At 37.3% G+C, this 19278-nt stretch overlaps 1 protein-coding gene across 10 annotated transcripts in view; it reads left to right on the top strand.

Annotated features, from left to right (window-relative positions):
* CDH8 (cadherin 8) overlaps nucleotides 1-19278 on the top strand; it is a 351388-nt gene that overhangs the window by 298361 nt on the left and 33749 nt on the right. For all 10 annotated transcript variants that reach the window (XM_035725208.1, XM_035725212.1, XM_035725213.1 and 7 more), the window contains one exon: nucleotides 1767-1884. In XM_035725208.1, the coding sequence (XP_035581101.1) occupies nucleotides 1767-1884 (118 nt within the window). The remainder of the gene's footprint in view (nucleotides 1-1766; nucleotides 1885-19278) is intronic.

Consider the following 19278-nt stretch of genomic DNA (forward strand, 5'->3'; position numbering starts at 1 on the left):
AATCTGATGAGGTTAGGGAATTGTTCGGGGAACAAAAGCCAGTATGCTTCTCATAGGGCTATGTCATGAATAAATGGTGGTGACCCTAAAAAAACAACAACAACAACCATAAAAGGACAATAATAATAACATTCATTGAACATTTACTAGGAACCAGATGCTCTATTAAGAGATTGACATGAATTTATGTCAATAGTCAAAACAGCCCTATGAGGAAGGTACTTTTTATTTGCAATTTTAGGAATACATGAAAACTGAGTTTCATAAAGACTGAAGTAACTCCCTCAGTGTCACACAATGAGTAAAGGGTAAAACTATGCCTTCTATCAAGGCTGCTCAATTTCAGAGTCCATCACTTTGATGACTACCTCACTGTCTTAATCATAAGTTATATTTTGTGCTATTTTTTTTGTTATATTGTTACTAAAGCTAAGCACGACAAGACATTTTACAAGGTCCTTAACAATAGTAAAACACCTACCAGGTAAGAATATGTCCCAATTTAAAAATGGAGAAATAGAGGAGTTGAAAAAAGTTATTTCCTTTATGTCACAACTTTAATGCCCTGCTCATCATGTAATATGTGCTCGATACAAGGCAAAAGTCACAGTTGTCCAACATTATGTTTCTCACAATTCCTTAGGTGATAAGTTACAAGGCAATGATATCCTTTACTCAAAAAGAAATGATGCTTTTTTTTTTTTTTTTTTTTTTTACTGAAATTGGCAAAGTTGAATGGGACCTAACTATTCAAACAGTCCTAATGTATTAGGCATCATCATTACATTCTCTAAATTCCACAAACCGGAGAGCATTTCCCTGTTAATTCTTTTTTTTGATACCTCATATCACCTTGATTGTCATGCTTTGCAGGCATTTTTTTTTTTTGCAGAAATTATGTTGTACTTATTTACAGTAGTAGTATAAACTATAATTTTTACTACATTAACTGTTGTCCAGTGTTTCATATTGAAGTGATTAATATCACAGATTCACAAATATGAATTATTAAGCTGATTCTCTGACATCCCAAGAAACAACTTAGCACTAAGTTAATGCAGCTTTGCAAATGAAATAAACACATTCAACCGGCACGATTCCAAGTATGTGTATCTATCCAAACAGTTCTCTGCACAGTGGTAATTCTCCTAATCCCTATAATTTATTCATCTCAGGATACACTCCAAAGCATTGTTTGCATGTGTTATCCACTCGCTTTAAAAACAGTATTCATTATTGGGAGGGAACAGATGCAACTCTTCAGAAAGGTTTGTTGCAGTGATGTTTGTGCCGAGGAACATTCTATTTGGCAAACATTTGTAGCCTGATGAGTAAAAAAAAAGAGTTTTCAGGGTTCAAGATTTAAGTACCTTACTTCCAAGATCCTCCCAAGAGCCACACTACAATCACTGTAACAATTCCAAATCTCATTTTAGATGCCCATAGAGACTCAAATTGGAAAGAAACCTGCAATTACCCAGTGGAATTTTCAAATACCCTTAAATTTGCTATTTTGATCCACGGACACCAAGTGGACACAAAAGTAATGACCTTAATTTTCATCAGTTTATCAAAGCTGAGGTTTTACTGTGATAAATGTTTCTCCTTGTTCTTGGCACAAACCATCCACAACAATTCAGAAAACTGAAAAAAAAAATTTCTTGGACCAAAGTATTAGTCCACTAAAGAGATGTCACTCAGCTTTTAAAGGCGGTATAAGCCCTCTGATGTCATCAGAAATGCTGATGTCGAGTTTTATGTTACAGGTCATTCAAACAGTGAGTGCCATGGACAAAGATGATCCCAAAAATGGACATTATTTCTTATACAGTCTTCTTCCAGAAATGGTCAACAATCCGAATTTTACCATCAAGAAAAATGAAGGTAAATATATTAGCCCTATGAAACAGGGTAGAACATAAATTGGAAAATAGGATATGATTTCATAATTTGACTGAAAATATCAACAAAATAATTTTTGTTCACCCCTGAGCAGTTGAAACTTAGCTTATCAGCCTAATGGCTCAATAATTACATCACTTCCTCTTTCCAATACTGAAACAATAGATAAGCAAATTGTTAATGTGAAAGTTAATTTTATCCTAGGGAATACCTCAATCACCTAACTTTAAAGACTGAAGAGTAGGATTTAACCCCTGGGAAAGTTCCAGGAATTTTGAGATACTGAGATATCTGTTAGAGAAGGAACTGGCTTATACTTGGCAGTTGTTAAGTTTTAATTGAATGTTTACCAAGTCTTTAGGGAAAGCCTATCCTAATTTTGCCTGGTTTGTGGGTACACATTAGAGGTATTTGTTTTAAGCCTGTACCAACTTTGATAATAGCAATTAGATCAGGAAGTCCTTCTTGAAGGACACTCCTTATTGGTATTATTTTGGAGCTAAAATAAACTGATTTTATTGTTAGGTTTTTCACTCATGGAGAACATTTAATCCATTTCATTATTTCTTGAGAACCAAGTTTGGATTAACTATTTCCCCCATTGTCTATTACATGTGAAAGCCATGGATCTTTTTTTTTTTTTTAAGTCTATCTCTTCTGTACATTTTTGTTTCCTAAGCTGCTATAGATTCAATAAGCATTTTTCACTGTTTATTTTGATCCAGGTATATTTAAATCTTAGTTTCAGCTGTTTTTGAACGAATAGCAAAATAAATGCATTGCCTTAAGCTGTCTTCCAGCCTTACTATAGGCATTAGTTTGGATTTCTGAGTGGTCTCTATAAAAGCTAGACTCAATTAGAAGAGTAAAATTTGGTTCATGACACTTGTTTGGGTTATTTGCTATGTTCTGTTTCAAGGAGGTAGTGGATTTTACTAACATTTCCTTCATGAAATAAAATAACATTTTATGGCTCTTGTTAAATATATTATGGCCTTACCTTTTAACATAATGCTACTGAATTCTTTGGGGATGCTCTGATAAATGTGAATGCGTCACCAAAAATGAAATGACAAAGTCATTGTACAGATACTACTCATTAAGCTGGCTTCCGCTATTACAAACGCTAAGGGAACAAAATCCTGTTCTTTCTTAATAATGGAGTACTCCTTTGTTAGCCTCCCCTACTTAGGAACTGTAATCCAAGTACATTATCTTTGTTTTTTAGTCAACAACATTTATTTTTGATGGAAGTCACATGAATATGTCTAAGAGAAAGCCAACTCAGAAAGCCGAAACTGAGCCACAGGTCTGTGCTTAAGTGTAGTCCATGCTCACTTTGATTGTGAGCTAATAGGTATCAGTCATTATTTTTGCATATGAAATGCCCTAAATTTAAAAATTCTCTGGGAAGAAATGTTTTCCCATCCCAAAGGTTCTGAGCTTCTTGGAATTTTCTGTGCATGCAATTTCAAAATATGCCTGCAATAGAAGTATGGCACACCAAAGGCACCACATAAACATGTGTTGAGCAAATGGGAGGTTTTTTGGGTGCCAGGGAAAGTGTCGTTTTGTACTATATTTGTTATGCCCTAAACCTGTCAGATTTTAGTCTGACATGAATGAATTTCATGTGTTTTCTCTAAATTTTAGAATCAATAGAAAGTAAAAGTTTATACACTTAGATAACCTCTTTTTGCCCTATCACATTTTAATAAGCCCTTCAATAGAATATTTAAAAGACTGTGTTATCTGTTTTATTTTGAAACTAAAAAATGGAAGTAGCACTTTTTATTTATGTCACAGGTTTGCGTGTGTGTGAAATAATTGAAAAAAGATGCCAGGTGTTGCAAATATTTTGTGGAAAGTGCACTCTTTGTGCTACAATTGTTTATATTAAATTGTGTGTTTATTTTGACAAGAGTGACCACATAATTTATTATTCCAACTGGGACATTTTTTAAAGTGAAAAGGGTTGCTATTTATATTTGTTCCTAGAAAAACATAAACCAGGACTGTCTTGTGGAAACCAGGACATATATTCACTGTGATTCTGGATTTAGGATCCAAACATTGAACATCTCCATAGAGTAAATCATGAGCCCATTGGTCTTTGAAATAGATATGTATAATTTATACTCTATCTTCCTTTTTCTAGATCAGAAATTCATGAGTTTTGCTCTTTAGACCTCAACCTTTTTGTCATCTGGATAGTTACTATAAGAATCGGGGGCGGGGGGGGGGCGGGAATGGTCCCTTCTTCCTATGTAGAAACAATCAAAGTAATGGGAAAAAGTTGTCAGATTTAAAATGATGGAGATATATAGGTAAGTAGATAGATATTAAATGAGTATTTTTTAGCCTATTACCCATTCCCTATTGATGATAAGAGAATACAAATACAAAAAAAGTCCAAATGCTAGACATTATTTAGTTTAAACTATGGTATATTTTATGTTTGAAAGATGGACAGGATTAAATTCTATAATCATATTTAGAATTGTTTTTTTCTACATAAGATGGACTTTAAAATGGGCATTAGCTGATGTTTCTCCACTGACAGTGTCATGATTTACAAGTCCCAAGGTTAAGATTTTGAGAGAGTCATTATATCCAAATTCATAATTGATGGGTGGATGATTCCCCTGTTTAATTAGACCCTTATGGGAGATGGTTTTAGTATTTGGCATTTTCTGAGGAACTTGTAGTCATGTCTTTCAACTTGAAGTTACTGTGATCTTTCTCCTCCCTCATATAGATTGGTCCTTCTGCAATTTTCAGAGGACTAATTCATAATCAAAGACAAAATGAGATAGAAATTAGCTGTCTCTTATCTCCTACACAGTTGAGTGATTTCACAAATAATTCTCTTTCTGAATATATGAGATTCATAGTTCATCCAGATTAGGAAAGCAACCTTCAATACAGATGAAGGTGAAAACGAAGGTCACAAATATGATGAGTCATTTATATCATATATAAACAGCAATCATAGCACCTTGAATTTTCTCAATTATATGGCCTAGTCATTGGTTTCTCCATCTTCCAGTTGGGTGAATTTAGAAGCAAGAGTTTTGCTGACCACATTTCATATTGCCTTTCATCCTAACCTTGAAAATGGAAGATACTCAACAATTAAATAGAACAAGACAGGGAAGATAAATGGACCTTTTACAGATACAGAACTGTCTTGCTTGCAGAAAATTTCAGGTCTGCCAGAAACCTGATCTTCTCAGTCTGCACACTGTAGTTAAAAGATATGATTGGAATTGCCAGAAAGCAATCTGGTAAAATGGGAGTCTTCATGTTTTATACTGAATTATTTGAATCACGTGTGTAGAGAAATGAGGAAAAACATAAAGCTCTGCTCCCTAGAGAGGACATTATGGAAAGGAAAGAAGTAGACAGTAGGCTTGGCCTTAATTACAGCTTGGTTAGACTTAAGAAAAGACAGCAGGGGAACCAGGGTACCTGATGACACTAATGGTTTTTTTCCTCTTCTTGATATCTCCTTTCTGATCAAAATCCAATTGGTAAGAACCTCACTCTACAAGTATAATTGTGACAAATAATTTGGATAATGTCGATGCTGACTAGAACTTTGGAATAAATGTGCCTTGGGTTATCTCAATGTCCATAACATCCTTACCTGTTTAGAATACAATTCATGCTTTGTTTTGTGAGGTTTCTATCTCAACTGGCCAATTTCAAGCAGTGTGTGTTTTATGTCTTTTTATCCTCTAGAAGCATCCCTTGTAAGAACATGGACTACAGGCCAATTATTTTAAGTCCTAGTTGCCTTATCTGTACTATCAGGATAACAATATCTATTCACCTCACAAGTGTGCTGTGACAGATACGTGTAACCTATGTGCCAGACACCTCTTAACACAATGTCTGGCACAAAAAAAAAATTCATCAGTACATGGGACAAAATCCTCATTAGGTTTATCTATTAATTCCTAAATTCCCATGCTATGTTCTATCTCCTCTGGCTTATCATTCTCAACCAGGTTTCATTGCAGCTTGAACTCTGTTCATTTTTTAATGTTGTACCGTAATTGTGAAAGTGCCCTCATTGGTGGCATTGAAAACCTTCATCCTTACTAGAATGCATTGCAAGAAATGTGCGTGGTAATGTGTTGCAATCTAAAGAATATTACAATAGAAAGATTTAAGAAAGAAAAGGAGGAGGAGGAAAAGGAGAAAACTGAAAATATTTACCAGCCATGGAAATAGCTGCAGGATTCTTGGATCTGTTTTTGAATATGAAGGCTTTCTTTTCTTTATCCTTTGCCAAAATGAAACTCAGCTTTCTCCACACAGTAGCTGACCCCAACTTCCAACTCGAAATTCTGGCATATCAAGTTGTTTCAAACACCCACAGCCTCCTAACACACATACCCTGTGGAATCATGTTGCACGGGCTGGAAGTTTAAAGGCAATCTTCCTTTGTTCTTTTGAAGAATGTCAAGTTTATCTCACATTGCTCTTGCCACAAAACTGAAAACTGCTGCCTGAAGGTGGAATTGAATTTCCCCAATCCCAGGCCAGCCAGAGCTGGCCCTCTGTCCTCCATCTTTACTCAGGCAGACTCCGCATGCCTGCTTCTGCTGTACTGAGGATGTAGGTGTTGAGGCAGACAGAGCCCCTCGCTCAGTCTCCTTAAGCCAGCTGTGCCCCATCTAGGCAGAACTGGACTTGAAAGGTCTTCCCGGTGACCCACAGAGCAAAGAGGTCCTCTTTGTAAGCCAATTGTCCTCTTTGTGGCCACCTCAGACATCCCTGAGTTCTTCCATTACACCAGGCTGCTTTGAAGCTAACGCAGGACTTTCCAAAATAACATCTTTCCTCAAGTGGCCTTTACAAAAGCCTCCATCCCTCAGCCACAGCCAAGCCATTATTGTTGGGTTTCCCAGGCAACCATACCTAAGCAACAAGTGAAGACCGTGTGCTTGCATGAGCGTGATAATGAATACCTACACGGGGATGTTTGCAGTATGGTCACCCTGTCTGCTCTGCTCACACAGAGGACTTTTCCATAGTGCTACACACGACCAAACACTGACTTGAGATCTTTCCCATATAAGGCATCAGCTCTGACCCATATGAAACATGGTACTTTTCATCAATGTTGAATCATAAAAGGTAGAACTCAATTTGCATGAAACAGGAGGTCCAACTGGGATCCCAAATATACAGAACAGCATTATGCATACATGATCCAAAAGGCTTCTGCTTCAGTAATTCATAATTTATTGTTTATGCTTCCAGCAATGTTCCATTGATAAAAAGCCATTTATGTTTCATTTTGTCATCTAAACTGTAATTAAGGATGATGTGCAAGCTAAGAAAAATAGATAACAGATCTGTACTTCCACTCTCCAAGTTGCATATGATTGAAGAGTTGGTTCAGAAAACTAGATTTTCTTTGCTTAAGTAGTTTCAATAAAACTCTTGTTATTTTGTATAGTCTCCATATCTTTTTGGATTGATTCTTTCCTCTTTTAAATCATAATACAAGAGTGGTTTCAGAAGTTAAGAATTTCCTTTGCAAATATTGAAAATCCTAAAATTATTACTCTATTCAGACAGAGCACTGCTCTTAGTATTTATATTTTAGTGTATATTGTGGGAGACAATTTAATTATGAGATTACGGACTACCAGGGATAAATTTATATACATGGCATAGACTTATATGTGTGGTTGTCCATCTGCTATTCAAAGTTATAAATTGATTCAGAGCTTCTCAATTTGCTGACTCATTTCTGGTCGGTACAGAGCATTCTAATTCTGAAGATATTTTAAAGAAGAAAAACCAAGAGATAAATTGATACATGCTTAGTTACCTTAGTGATTGTAAAGATGCCTTACGATATAGAATCTTTTCTTTGAGAATTTACTTTCTGGGACTTCTGCTTCAAAAGAGAAAAATAGAAAAATAAAGGGATCGATCAAACATCAGGAAGAAGAGAAGGAATTACTCAGAGAAATGTTTTTTATTTATCAGATCTTGTTTGGACCACTTTCTTGTTTGTGCCATTAAAAAATAATGCTATTTACTGATTTAGAATCTATTTACAAGCATAAAAATAGGTCTTGGGATTTTGTGGGTGCCAGATAAACATGACTGTCCTTTTGGTAAGCACAAGCAAATATTAAAATTGAATGTGGAAGCAAAATGAGCTGTCAGTCGATGCTAATTCTCCTTTTCTAAAAAGGTACTAGATGTAGTTGATAATCATTTTATCTCCTTTCAGCATGGAAGTTTGGATTAATTTTGAGCACTTTATAGACACCACATCAAGTATACGTGACATTCTATCTTGGGACGTGACCTGAATAACACATACCATGTGCTTTGGATCCCTTGGTTTATTAAAGTGGATAGAGAAAGCAGAGGAAGAATTTGGAAACAGTGAAGGGGACACTCAGATAGATAAACATCTTAAAAGTTGATTTGGGATGAATTAGAATGAACAGTAAAAGAGAGACGCTGTGGAATATAGAACAGCACAAGCTTCATGGCTAAGAGTATTCAGCTTTGAATCCTAGCTCTTTTGATTATGATCTGTGAGAACTTTCATAAATAATGGAATAATCTTGAACAGTTATCTATAAAATGGAGAGAATAATTGCCCATATGTTCTTTTGAATAAGAAAATATTAATTTAAATAAAAAACAAAACAAATGTGCTAAGTTCAGTGTCTGGTAAATGGAAGGTGCTCAATAAATAATAGTTTCCTTTCTCTCCTTTCTATTCTAATACAGTTTTCCTGAATCTGTCTCATCCCACTGCCAACAAACCCACACGCACATCCAATGCAACCCACAAAACCATAAGTAAGGAAACTAAAAACAAGGCATTTGTGTGATAACTAATGCTATGCTATTTAACTGCCCCTTATCTGAATGGCCGGTGATGGAACATGTCTGTAAATACTGGCCATGAGTACTCAAAGCAAAGGGACAGGAGATACAGTAAAAAAGAATATTCAGGTAACTAAAGTTGTTCTTTGAATACAATCTTCGTTACTATTACATAATCAATTGACAAAAATAAAGAGGGCTTAAAAATTCTAGGGCTCCCCAGGGCTGGGTCTTCTATCTCTAGATCCAATTGCATATAGCTCTCTATATACGGTAAATGGAACATCTGGGAGTTGACAGAATGATAGAATTTTGGACCTAGGAGCACCTTAGTAAAACAACAACAACAACAGCAACAAACCAGACTGTGAAGATATTAACTGCTAACTACAGAACAGCAAACGTATTTTAAAAAATCAATAATGGTGTACTTTAAAAAAAGGCAATGATAAAGGGTGCTCTCTCCCCGATTTTATTATCTGCTACTCTCTCCCTTCTACCTTGTTCTCATCTTCTCTATTCCTTATATATCCTTAGAGTGGAACACATAAAACTGATGATGCTTTTTAAGTTTTTTTATTTATTCATCCGAGACACAGAGATACAGAGAGAGAGAATATGAGCAGGGGGAGAAGCAGAGGGAAGGGGAGAAGCAGACTCCCCACTGAGCAGGGAGCCCGATGCGGGGCTCGATCCCAGGACTCTGGGATCATGACCTGAGCTGAAGGCAGACGCTTAACCATCTGAGCCACCCAGGTGCCCCAAAACTGATGATGCTTTTTAAATCCACTCTCCCTTCCTTTTATCTAGAATACACATCTGCTACTCCATTTTCTATCTAGCTAATTTCCAATCATTCATAAGAACTCAGGTTCCCCTCACATGTGAACAGAGCAAGGGAATGTTTAACAGTTGCTATGAAGTTTGTTTGCTTTGCTTTTCTCTGCAGGACAGTGTGGTAACTGCTAAGGCAGACACACGAGTCAAGGAATGTCTTCCTCATTATCCTCTAGAGGTTATTCATAAGAGAGTATGTCCTTATTCCCTCAAGCATTCATTCACTACCCATTTATTGAGTGCCTACCATGTGCTAGGCACTACGCTGGAATTGCAAACATAGCAGTGAATAAGATAGACACTGTTTTTGTCCTTCTGTACAGTGTATTTTTGTTCTCACAACTCAGTCTTATACTAATTTGAATTCAGAGAAAGGAAGGCTATAATTTAACATGGGTTTTTGTCATAAGGTGGAGAAATGCAGAGGCCAGCCTGTAAAATACTGTGATCTGGGGAGGAATGATCACACACATTCTAACTTCTATACTGTCATAAACAAAGTTCCCACTTAGACCTTACCCAACTTGTAAAACTGGCCCTACATAAAAAAGAATTGTCATTTTTACGAAGCCATGGGCTGATATGAGTGGTGATCTACATCCATAGACATGGGTAGCTAATTCCACCCGTGAGTTTCAGATCGCTGTCCTCACTAGGCCTATGCTCAGACAAGTTGGACCACACTACTTAGTGTGCTTCCGGCTACAGTCAGATCATGATGGTGAGTTCTTTCCAAATTCAAGGTGATCCATAGGCATCACTGTAATTTGTATGGCAGCACTGCCAGTGAACCAGGGCTAATGATTCTATTTGTGCAGGTTTATTAGAATCCACCAGAGTCTTGATCCAAGCTTTGTTATATATTGTTTATGTCTTTTCCAGTCCCCATGCATCATTGGTTCAGATACTTGTCAGTGACCTGGTTTTAGCTAACTTTCAGTGTTTAATGTTTACGGAGGGCCCCTGGCAACTAGAAGATGGTATTGTGCTGATTTCTGGACGTGGCATTGGGTTCATTTTCAATCTGTTCCTAAAGTGCCACCAGAATGAATGTACTGATGCACTTCATAGGAAATATAGTAATTGCTGCCCCTGGACCTTTCTGGGTCCCCCACTGCCTTTGCTTTCATCCTACTAGATTGCTTACTAAAATTTCCTCCCTCTATTGCTTGAGTATATTATTCTCAGCCTTTTGACGGCTGTTTATCTTAGGGCGAGAAAAAAGTACTAATGCACCTGGTATGCTGAGCACAATCATCCTTCTCCGAGTTTCATGTTTTCACTTGGCCAGACTGCCATCACTAGTTCCATCAAGGTCACGCTGTGATTTACTTCTCTGTAGACTTCAGTTTACTCTCCCACAAAATGAATGGGTTAGTGCTGGGGAGCTAAGGATTCATCTATTCTAATATACTGTGTGTGCAAACACGTGGTATTTGGAGAAATATCACAAACTGTGAAATCAGACAAGTTCCTGCATTCACCAATTAATGGAGATGTGACTTTGGACGGAGCTTTTAACTTTCTATAACAGACTGTGTTTGATAATGTTGAAATGAAATTGCTGTGATGAACAAATGAAAGAATATAGGCTAAATGCCAAGGGCAGTGCTTGGAACTTATGTGATATTCTATGTACTTTGTCTCCTTTATCAACCTTCAAAAGGAATAATGCATATGGAAGTCATCTTTATACCAGAAATTATCGTACCAAATCTCATCCATATTAAAATACTAGGTAGTATTATTAAGAGATATGTTTCTACAATTACAGGTTCTCTCTTTCAGTATGTTTGGGCAGGATTTTGGACATAGTAAAGAATTAAATCACTTCCATACATCAAAAGAACTCAATAAACATATGACACATGGTTCTAAGAGCTCAGAGTTTGGTAGCCTTGCTTATCTTCTAAGGCTGGAGAGAGGAAATGCAAGTTTTATGAAGATATTTAATTACTGGATTAGTTTTGATTTATCAGGAAGTTCTCTCACAAAAGTAGGGCTTGAATAAAGTTTTGCAGAAATGAAAACATTGTTATGTGCAGAGGTGCTTATTGTAATTAAGGGATAATGGTGAGATATACAAGGAATTTACTTCAAGGAACAATAAGGAATGGCCAAAAATGTTTTTAAAGAAAAATGCAATGAAACATTTTGCGGAGATCCATGAACTCTATTATCATAAGTCTTTGCTTGGTTCGCAAAAAGACATTAATAATGTGGCTCTTAGTGTTTTGAGTATGTCTGCGTACATTCTTGATGTTTTTCATAGAATAATAAATGTGCCCTACACATTTAGGAGGTTTTAACACACACACACACACACACACACACACACACACACACACACACATATTTACTAATGGAGCTGGGAAGTACACTGATATAAACACACATTGTATATACCAGTTATATATATATATATATCTGCTCAGTGCATACTACCAAATCTTAAAATAAAAAAAAAATATAACTTGGCCATGTTCTGACACATATATTGTGAATTGACACAAAACTTGCCTTTCTTATAAATGTTGCTAGGCTAAAGTTCAATGAAGAAAGTTTTAGAATGGTTAGGAGGCAATTATCTAAAATTCTTATCTTTTTTTTCCCAAAGTAAGATGACTAAAATGTACAAAGGAAATTATATAAAGTTCACATTTTGACTGTGTAGGGTAGAAACAAGAAGAAAATCTATGCCCCTCTATTAATTCTGTTATAGCCTTTCTGTCTTTCTAAAGTATGTATGTATACCAAAACGGATGTTTAATTTTGCAAGAAGTTATTTTCGAGGAATAATCTAACATTGCATAGAAATATGATTGCTTATAAAATATCTTTAATTGGGAAATATAAAAAAAGATTATAAAAATTAGAAAGTATGCTTACATCTCTGCTGGGGATTTTATTTAGAAGTCCTGCAGTTATTTTAAGATAAGTGTGTACTCTGTTACTCTGCATAGGTTATATATCAAATTGCAAGAAAAAAAAACAATAGCTAAAGTTTTTCTAGCACCTATTATTTCATATCATTTACAGTGTGTCTATCTATTCATCTATCTCTAAACGTATACACTCAGGGTGAGGATTATCATTGGCATGTTGCAGATGGGGAAATTGAAGCTCAGTTATGTTATTGACTTGCCAGGCACAGAATGAGGCTACCAAGCTGCTAAATCTGCATTCTAGCCAGTAGCACCTACTGCCTTTCAAAGCCTTGCACTTTACTCCTGGAATATTTGCCCAGCAAAACTGCTGGTATTTTATTTATAGTTTTCAAACACTGGTGGTTCCTTTTCTCAAACTATAAAAGACTAGAAACTATCAGCTAAGCTTTAGAGAAGACCATCACAGTATCAGCTGGGTAAAACCTGGCAACTCTAGTCTGATGCCTTAAAACTTTAATATCATCAAATATACAAATATACAAATATATATCTCTTGTTAAAGAGATACACCATTAATTTATATCCAATTAAGAAAAATAACATTCCATTAAAAAGCTGACAATACTTCATAGATATTAAGACATTAAAAAAGGAATATATATATGTATATATATGTTAGAATCAATGAAATACAATATTCAAACAGTGAATCTGAAGGAGAACTGGCAGGGAAAAACAAGAACTTAGGTATAAAAAAATAGTGCTGGGTGTGAAGTTGAGGTAGTCTAGATCAACACTCCACTGAAGTCAGAGTACAGACAAACTGTGAGGGCTATTTTAAAGAAGCACATTTTTCAAAGGCAGTCTTTTTTTTTTTTTTTTTATATTACTCGCTTGCTTAATCCCTTAATAGAATGCCTTCCAAAATAAGCCAAGTGCCATTAGCAAGGAATTACTTACTCATTTCTCTCAAAAGCATAATTTCCAAGGTTGGCACTGCAGTGTACTAATCTAAAATCCAAGTCTTGGCTGTGCAAGATCTTCCCGGAAATGCATTATTGGGGTACGTGCTGGGTCTTGTTTATAGATACAGAACATGGAGGTTTAGCATCATCAGTTTCTCTTATCAGGGCCTTTCCTCCTCAGAAAGGTGATGGTAATACAGAAGCAGTAGAAAACAGAAAAGTAGCAAAGGTTTTAGTATTGTAATTCAAGTGGATCTAATAGCAAAGTTTGTGAGACTTTAAAGAGAAAAGAAGGAAGCTGACATCGGGTAAGGATGGACTTCAAGGGATTAAGCCAGCTATATAAAACCTACCTTGAAACAGACTTCGATATGCTGACTGCAAAGGGGAATAAGGACAGTCAAATTAGTGAGGATGGGATAGCAGCAGGAATTTCCAAAAAGTTAAAAGAAAAAAAGAAAAAGAAAAAAATATCTCACTGCTGGGGACATAGATGTTCCTACCTCTGACTCTCCTTAATAGTACTCAGCCAAGGTGCTTATTACATGGGCAACATAGGGCTCCACAGAAAGGCCAAGATGAACAAAGTAAGATGCTAAGGGAAGTTACAGTATTTTTAGGAGATCCAGTGAAGTTTAGGAAACCAAGGCCAAGAACAAATAAAGTCCATTATGTGCTAATCAATCCCTGGGTCCCTATAAATGCCACTCTTTTAAGTCTGTGCATGTTGGGCTCAGAGCAGCAGGACCATTCATACTGCAGGGGGGCTGAGCCCCTGTGGACTATGTCCATCAGTTTTCTCTCTTAGAGGACAGAGAGGGACGATGTCATGATGCAAAGAAAATCATGGGGGAGGGGGAAGCATGGGCTCTCACGACTGTGATTCTGTTATCCTGGATCCCATACAATTTTCGTCTTCTTCAACCTTCTAATATATAAAATATTCCTAGCAGCAACAATGATGAAAGTGAGCAATGATAAAGACAAGCACACAAGGCAGGGGAGGCCATTTCCCACAGGTGGAGTACAGACTGGGCTCCATCACTTGCTAGCTGATCTTCGATGAGCTATTGCATTGCTCAGCCTGAGTCTTCTCTTAAAATGGATACATCCAGGCATTACTTACAGCACTGCAAGGAGTTTTTAAAGATTATGCAAACTTGGAGTGTAATACCTGGGCTCAAAAGGAAGGTCAATAAATGGCGGCTGTGTTTAAAGAACATAAGAAGCTGGTGAATGAATGAATGCGTTTGTACATTCACACAAAAGAGCTCCTGAAAAGCTTATCCTCCGAGTCTTAGACAGGGAACACTAAATGGAGAGAGTACATATGTTTTTTAAGACTTATTTGCTTGCAAAAAACCTCACTCAAACTACCTGAGCTATAAAAGTAAATGGGTCCAAATAACAGAAGGTCTAGAGTTTAAATGTCTTCTCTAATGACCAGAGGTGCCCCAGGATATTGTAAGACTGTCTCTCTTTCTCTAGGCTTCCTCTACTTTCTTTCTCTGTGTTGGCTTGCCTTCCCTGCACAGTCTCTAAAGAGAAGGAAAGAAAGGTTGCGGAAGGATCAGGCCTATGCAGATCTCAAAGCCTGGTATTTATGGATGAGAGATTTTCTTTATCCTAGGCTCCCTATCAATTCCTGGCTTAAAAAAAAAAAAAAGTCCATGTTTGGCCTAGGAGATGAGCACATGACTCAACTGAACCATTCTCTGTATTTATGGAGGTGAGATATCCTCAGGGCTGCTGTGAACAGTTTTGTGAGCTGTTCCCTGTGCAAAGTTCCTGGCCCTGGGATGAGCAGCAATTGAAAACCAGTCCATTCTCCGCTTTGAGAAGCTATGACCCCAGCAAAGTCGTCTTTCTCTTATTTTCAGAAAGGCCTCATTTCATCACCAAGCCCTTGAACCCTTTGAGGCTGTAGCTGCCCAAAGGTGAATCCATCTTTTAATTCATACAGATGCAACCTTAGGCTAGCAGCAGCCTGAGACCCCTATGGGTCAGCCTGGATAAGTCCCCACTTTCCACAGAGGCAAGCCACTTGATTGACAGCTCCATCACACTCAGAAGAAATATAGGAAGGTCAGTTTTAAAAAAGAGGTAGGTTGGAAGACTAAAGATTACAGACAGGATAAGAAGATGAGAGTTGCAAATAGGCCAGTCGCATCAGTGCTATGAATGACCTCAGCAGAGGGATTCCTTCACTTCCCTTGGGAAGCTTCTCAGTAAGGAATGACTCTCCCTGTTCAGAAAGTTATGAATTGCAGTTATCTATTATGTGACTTACATTGCATTACATTGCAATATGTCATTGTGAGATGTGACATAATATAATGTAAGTGACAGGCAACTAAAATTTTATAGCAAGAAAACTTTTTTTTTATATCCAGGATCTGCTATCAAATTTGATAGCAGCTATCAATCCATTTTTTTTCCTGCAGATAGATCAAAAATTTGATGTTCATGAAAAGCAGGTCATTTTGAAACATCCACAAACACTTCAGTGCCTGTACAACTCAGTTACCATAAATCAGTTAAAAAAATAAAACCAAACATTCTAAAAGCTGCATTAGTCTTGACTCAAGTTCTTGCTTTCCATGACTAGTGCAGTATTATTTTAGGTTGTGAGTTTAGTTTTCTTCTGGATATCACAAAGAAGTGATGATCAAATAAATTATTTTAGTGCCCAGATCAGACCAGTGGTTCACAGCCGAGGGTGACTTTGCAGTCTAAGAGCCATTTGGCAGTGTCTGGAGTTGTCAAAACTGGGGAAGTGGAGGGAGATTACTGGCATCTAGTGGGTACAGGTCAGAGATGCTGCTAAACATCCAATGACGCATAGGACGGCATCCACAAGGTCATTCTGTTGAATGTCTTGGCAATGCCTCTGATCCCAGAGGTCACTGTTTAAGTAAATTGGCCTAAATACGGTCATGACCTAGTCCAAAGGTGGCCCAAGTAAAATTCTGATGAATCTAGAACGAGTTTCTTCCATTCGCTCCATCCTCAAGACAGGCCATGGTAATGCATTATTTAAATATTCACCCAAATCGTTTGGGCCTAAGGGGCACTTAAGAGAATCTCCTTGCACATCAAAATTGACTGGGAATGTCGTCTACTAACAGACTCACAGAAGGTTCTACAAGGAGAAAAAAACCCAGATTTTTGAGGTCTAATCCTTTCTCTAGCCTAAGTCTATCTTTGAGGGTCTTTGTAGAACATAGGTGAGGGATGGGGCCAGACACACTGTCCATTTCCCATCTCCTCCTCACTACAAATATGACAGAACCCAAGATAGAATTTGTCAACCAATGACGCAAAAGGCTCCTTCTAGGAGTAAATTCATTTGCTATGATGAGTCATGCCAGGCAAAGACCCAGGAGAGTCAATACTGCCCTTGTTAATACTCACTATGGAGCGTGGACAGCTTCCTCAACCTTCCCCTTTGCTTCCAGACAGGCACTTCTGAGAACAAAGCAGACAGTAATCCATTGTCAGTGTTTATGTGAAGCTGACAAAGAACTCTCACTATCTAGGATTTTCATCTGTCAAGATGCAGAGTGGCACTAGCGAAAAGAACATAGGTTTTAGATTATGACAGATCCAAATAGGAATCGTTGCTCTGCCACTTACTAGCTCGGTGTATTTGGGTCCATTATTTAAGGTCTGCATGCTTCTGTTGCTTTATTTGTGAGGTTGGGTTAATAATGCCTATCACAGAAGTGATTTTAAGGATTAAATGTGATAATGATTTAAAGCATTTACGCAGAGTGCGATACATAATAATAGCTATCATTTATTGACTGCTTAGTAGTATAATTGTAAGAATTAGAGATAATGTGTGTAAAGTGCCTGACATGTGGAGGATGCCCCATATATAATAGCTACTGTTATTATTCAGCTTGAACACACAACCAGAAAAGTCCTGGAAACATTTATAAAATGGGAGCTGGTTTAATTTCACTTCCTTGAATCATACCTCATTTACCTTTTCCCCTTCTTTATGGCAGAGAATCTCCAGGCTGCCTCTGGGATTTCAGTGTTCAACTTTGACACTCAATAAAGTTATTTTACACATAACTCATAACAACAACAGGATCCGAGTGTCTACCATTGCTTTTTTGCGGGGTGTCTCCATTCTGCAGATGAAGAGGCAGAAGTAGGGGCCAGTTAAGTACCTTAGCCAAGGTCAGTTAAACACTAAGCAGTGAATCCAAGACTCAGGTGAAGGCACTCTGCTCCAGAACTCTGTGTGAATCACATAGCTGAGTGTTGCCTAATCAAATCCTTCTTAATAATGGTACCCAGTGATGGCATAAGACAATAACCCTTTAATTTGGTCCCGATTCTGTGCATCAGCAAGTCTTCTGCTGTGCTTACCTTAATAGTTCATCTGGTCTGGGCTAGGCTTAGCGAGTCTCACCTTGGTTCACACACCTGCCTAGGGCTTTGGCTCAGACAATGCGGAACTCATTCGACATGGTTTCTCCTCCTCTAAAAGGTTAATTTGGACTCAGGTGGTGGACAGTTCCCCAGATTGAGAGCAGATTCTTCAGGTTCTCTTGATTCTTAGACTTGGAACTTGTACAATGCTACTTTCACCAAATGCTTTGAAAGTCACAAGGCCAGCCTACATCTGGGGTTGTGAAGAGAGACTCTACTCGGTGACAGAAAAAACAGTAAATATTCTGGGGCCATTTTCTGCAGTGTACAACATCTGCCTTCAGTCCACAAATCCTTTATATTCTTCTCCCATTTGATACATGCTCACCCCTAACCCAGGACTCCCAAGCAACCTCTTACAATTAAAGCATCACTTTGTCATGATCTGTAACAGATCTGAGAGCAGACAACATTCTCAGTTTCAGCTTCTCCCAATTATGAGATTATGAACTGAAAAAGCACATTATCTGCACCCCAGATACTTAACATATATAGTGAATCTCAAGAAAGATAATTGGACTAGAGATTCACATTGAAATAAACCTAGCAGTTTAAACAATAAACTTTTAAAATTTCTTATGATTCCATATATCACCTGGATGATTCTTCTTATCTAAGCTATTTCAGCTGAGGCTCATGGTCTAATATGGCTTCCTAACAATAAAGTTACTTGGCTTAATGTTAGGTGAGCAATAGGGATGATTTTATTAAATGTATCTCATCCTCTATAAGGCCAGCCCACACTTGTTCACATGGTGTTGGTTACAGGATACTAAAAGTGTAGAAAAAGATAACACATACCGAGCCATATTTTCTGTTGCCCCATTGGCCAAATAAGACACATGATTAATTCCAGAGTCAGTGTGGGAGGGGATTATCCAAAGGTATAATTAGGGAGAGAAGAATTATTACAGAAATATAGAAAAATATGTAACCAGTCTACTCACTATTCAGCACCAATTTTCTCCAGAGAGATATAGATAAAAGCATTCTACAGAGCAATACAAGTTCACTGTTCCTTTTTTTTTTTTTTTGGTTGGGGTGGTGGCTTCTAACAACTTGTTGCTATAATTGTTTAGTCTTGTGACTATGGCCAAAATCTCAGGGAAAGCAGAACCTATTCTCCTTCAGTCAAAAATAAACACTTGTTTCTCTTAGCTAGCAACATTAGGACATAACACAACACATGTACACACACACACACAACCACCTGGGGGAATTCCAGAACAGCCAAAAAGGTGTATGCATACTCTTTCCAGACTCTCCAAAAGGGGAAATGCAGAAGAGCAGTAACACAGTATATATATATTTTTTATATAGATAGGTCTGCAGGAAGGAATCCATCAAACTGCAGTAATAATGCAAAG

This window comes from Zalophus californianus, chromosome 17 (assembly GCF_009762305.2).
Source record: "Zalophus californianus isolate mZalCal1 chromosome 17, mZalCal1.pri.v2, whole genome shotgun sequence".
NCBI lineage: Eukaryota > Metazoa > Chordata > Mammalia > Carnivora > Otariidae > Zalophus > Zalophus californianus.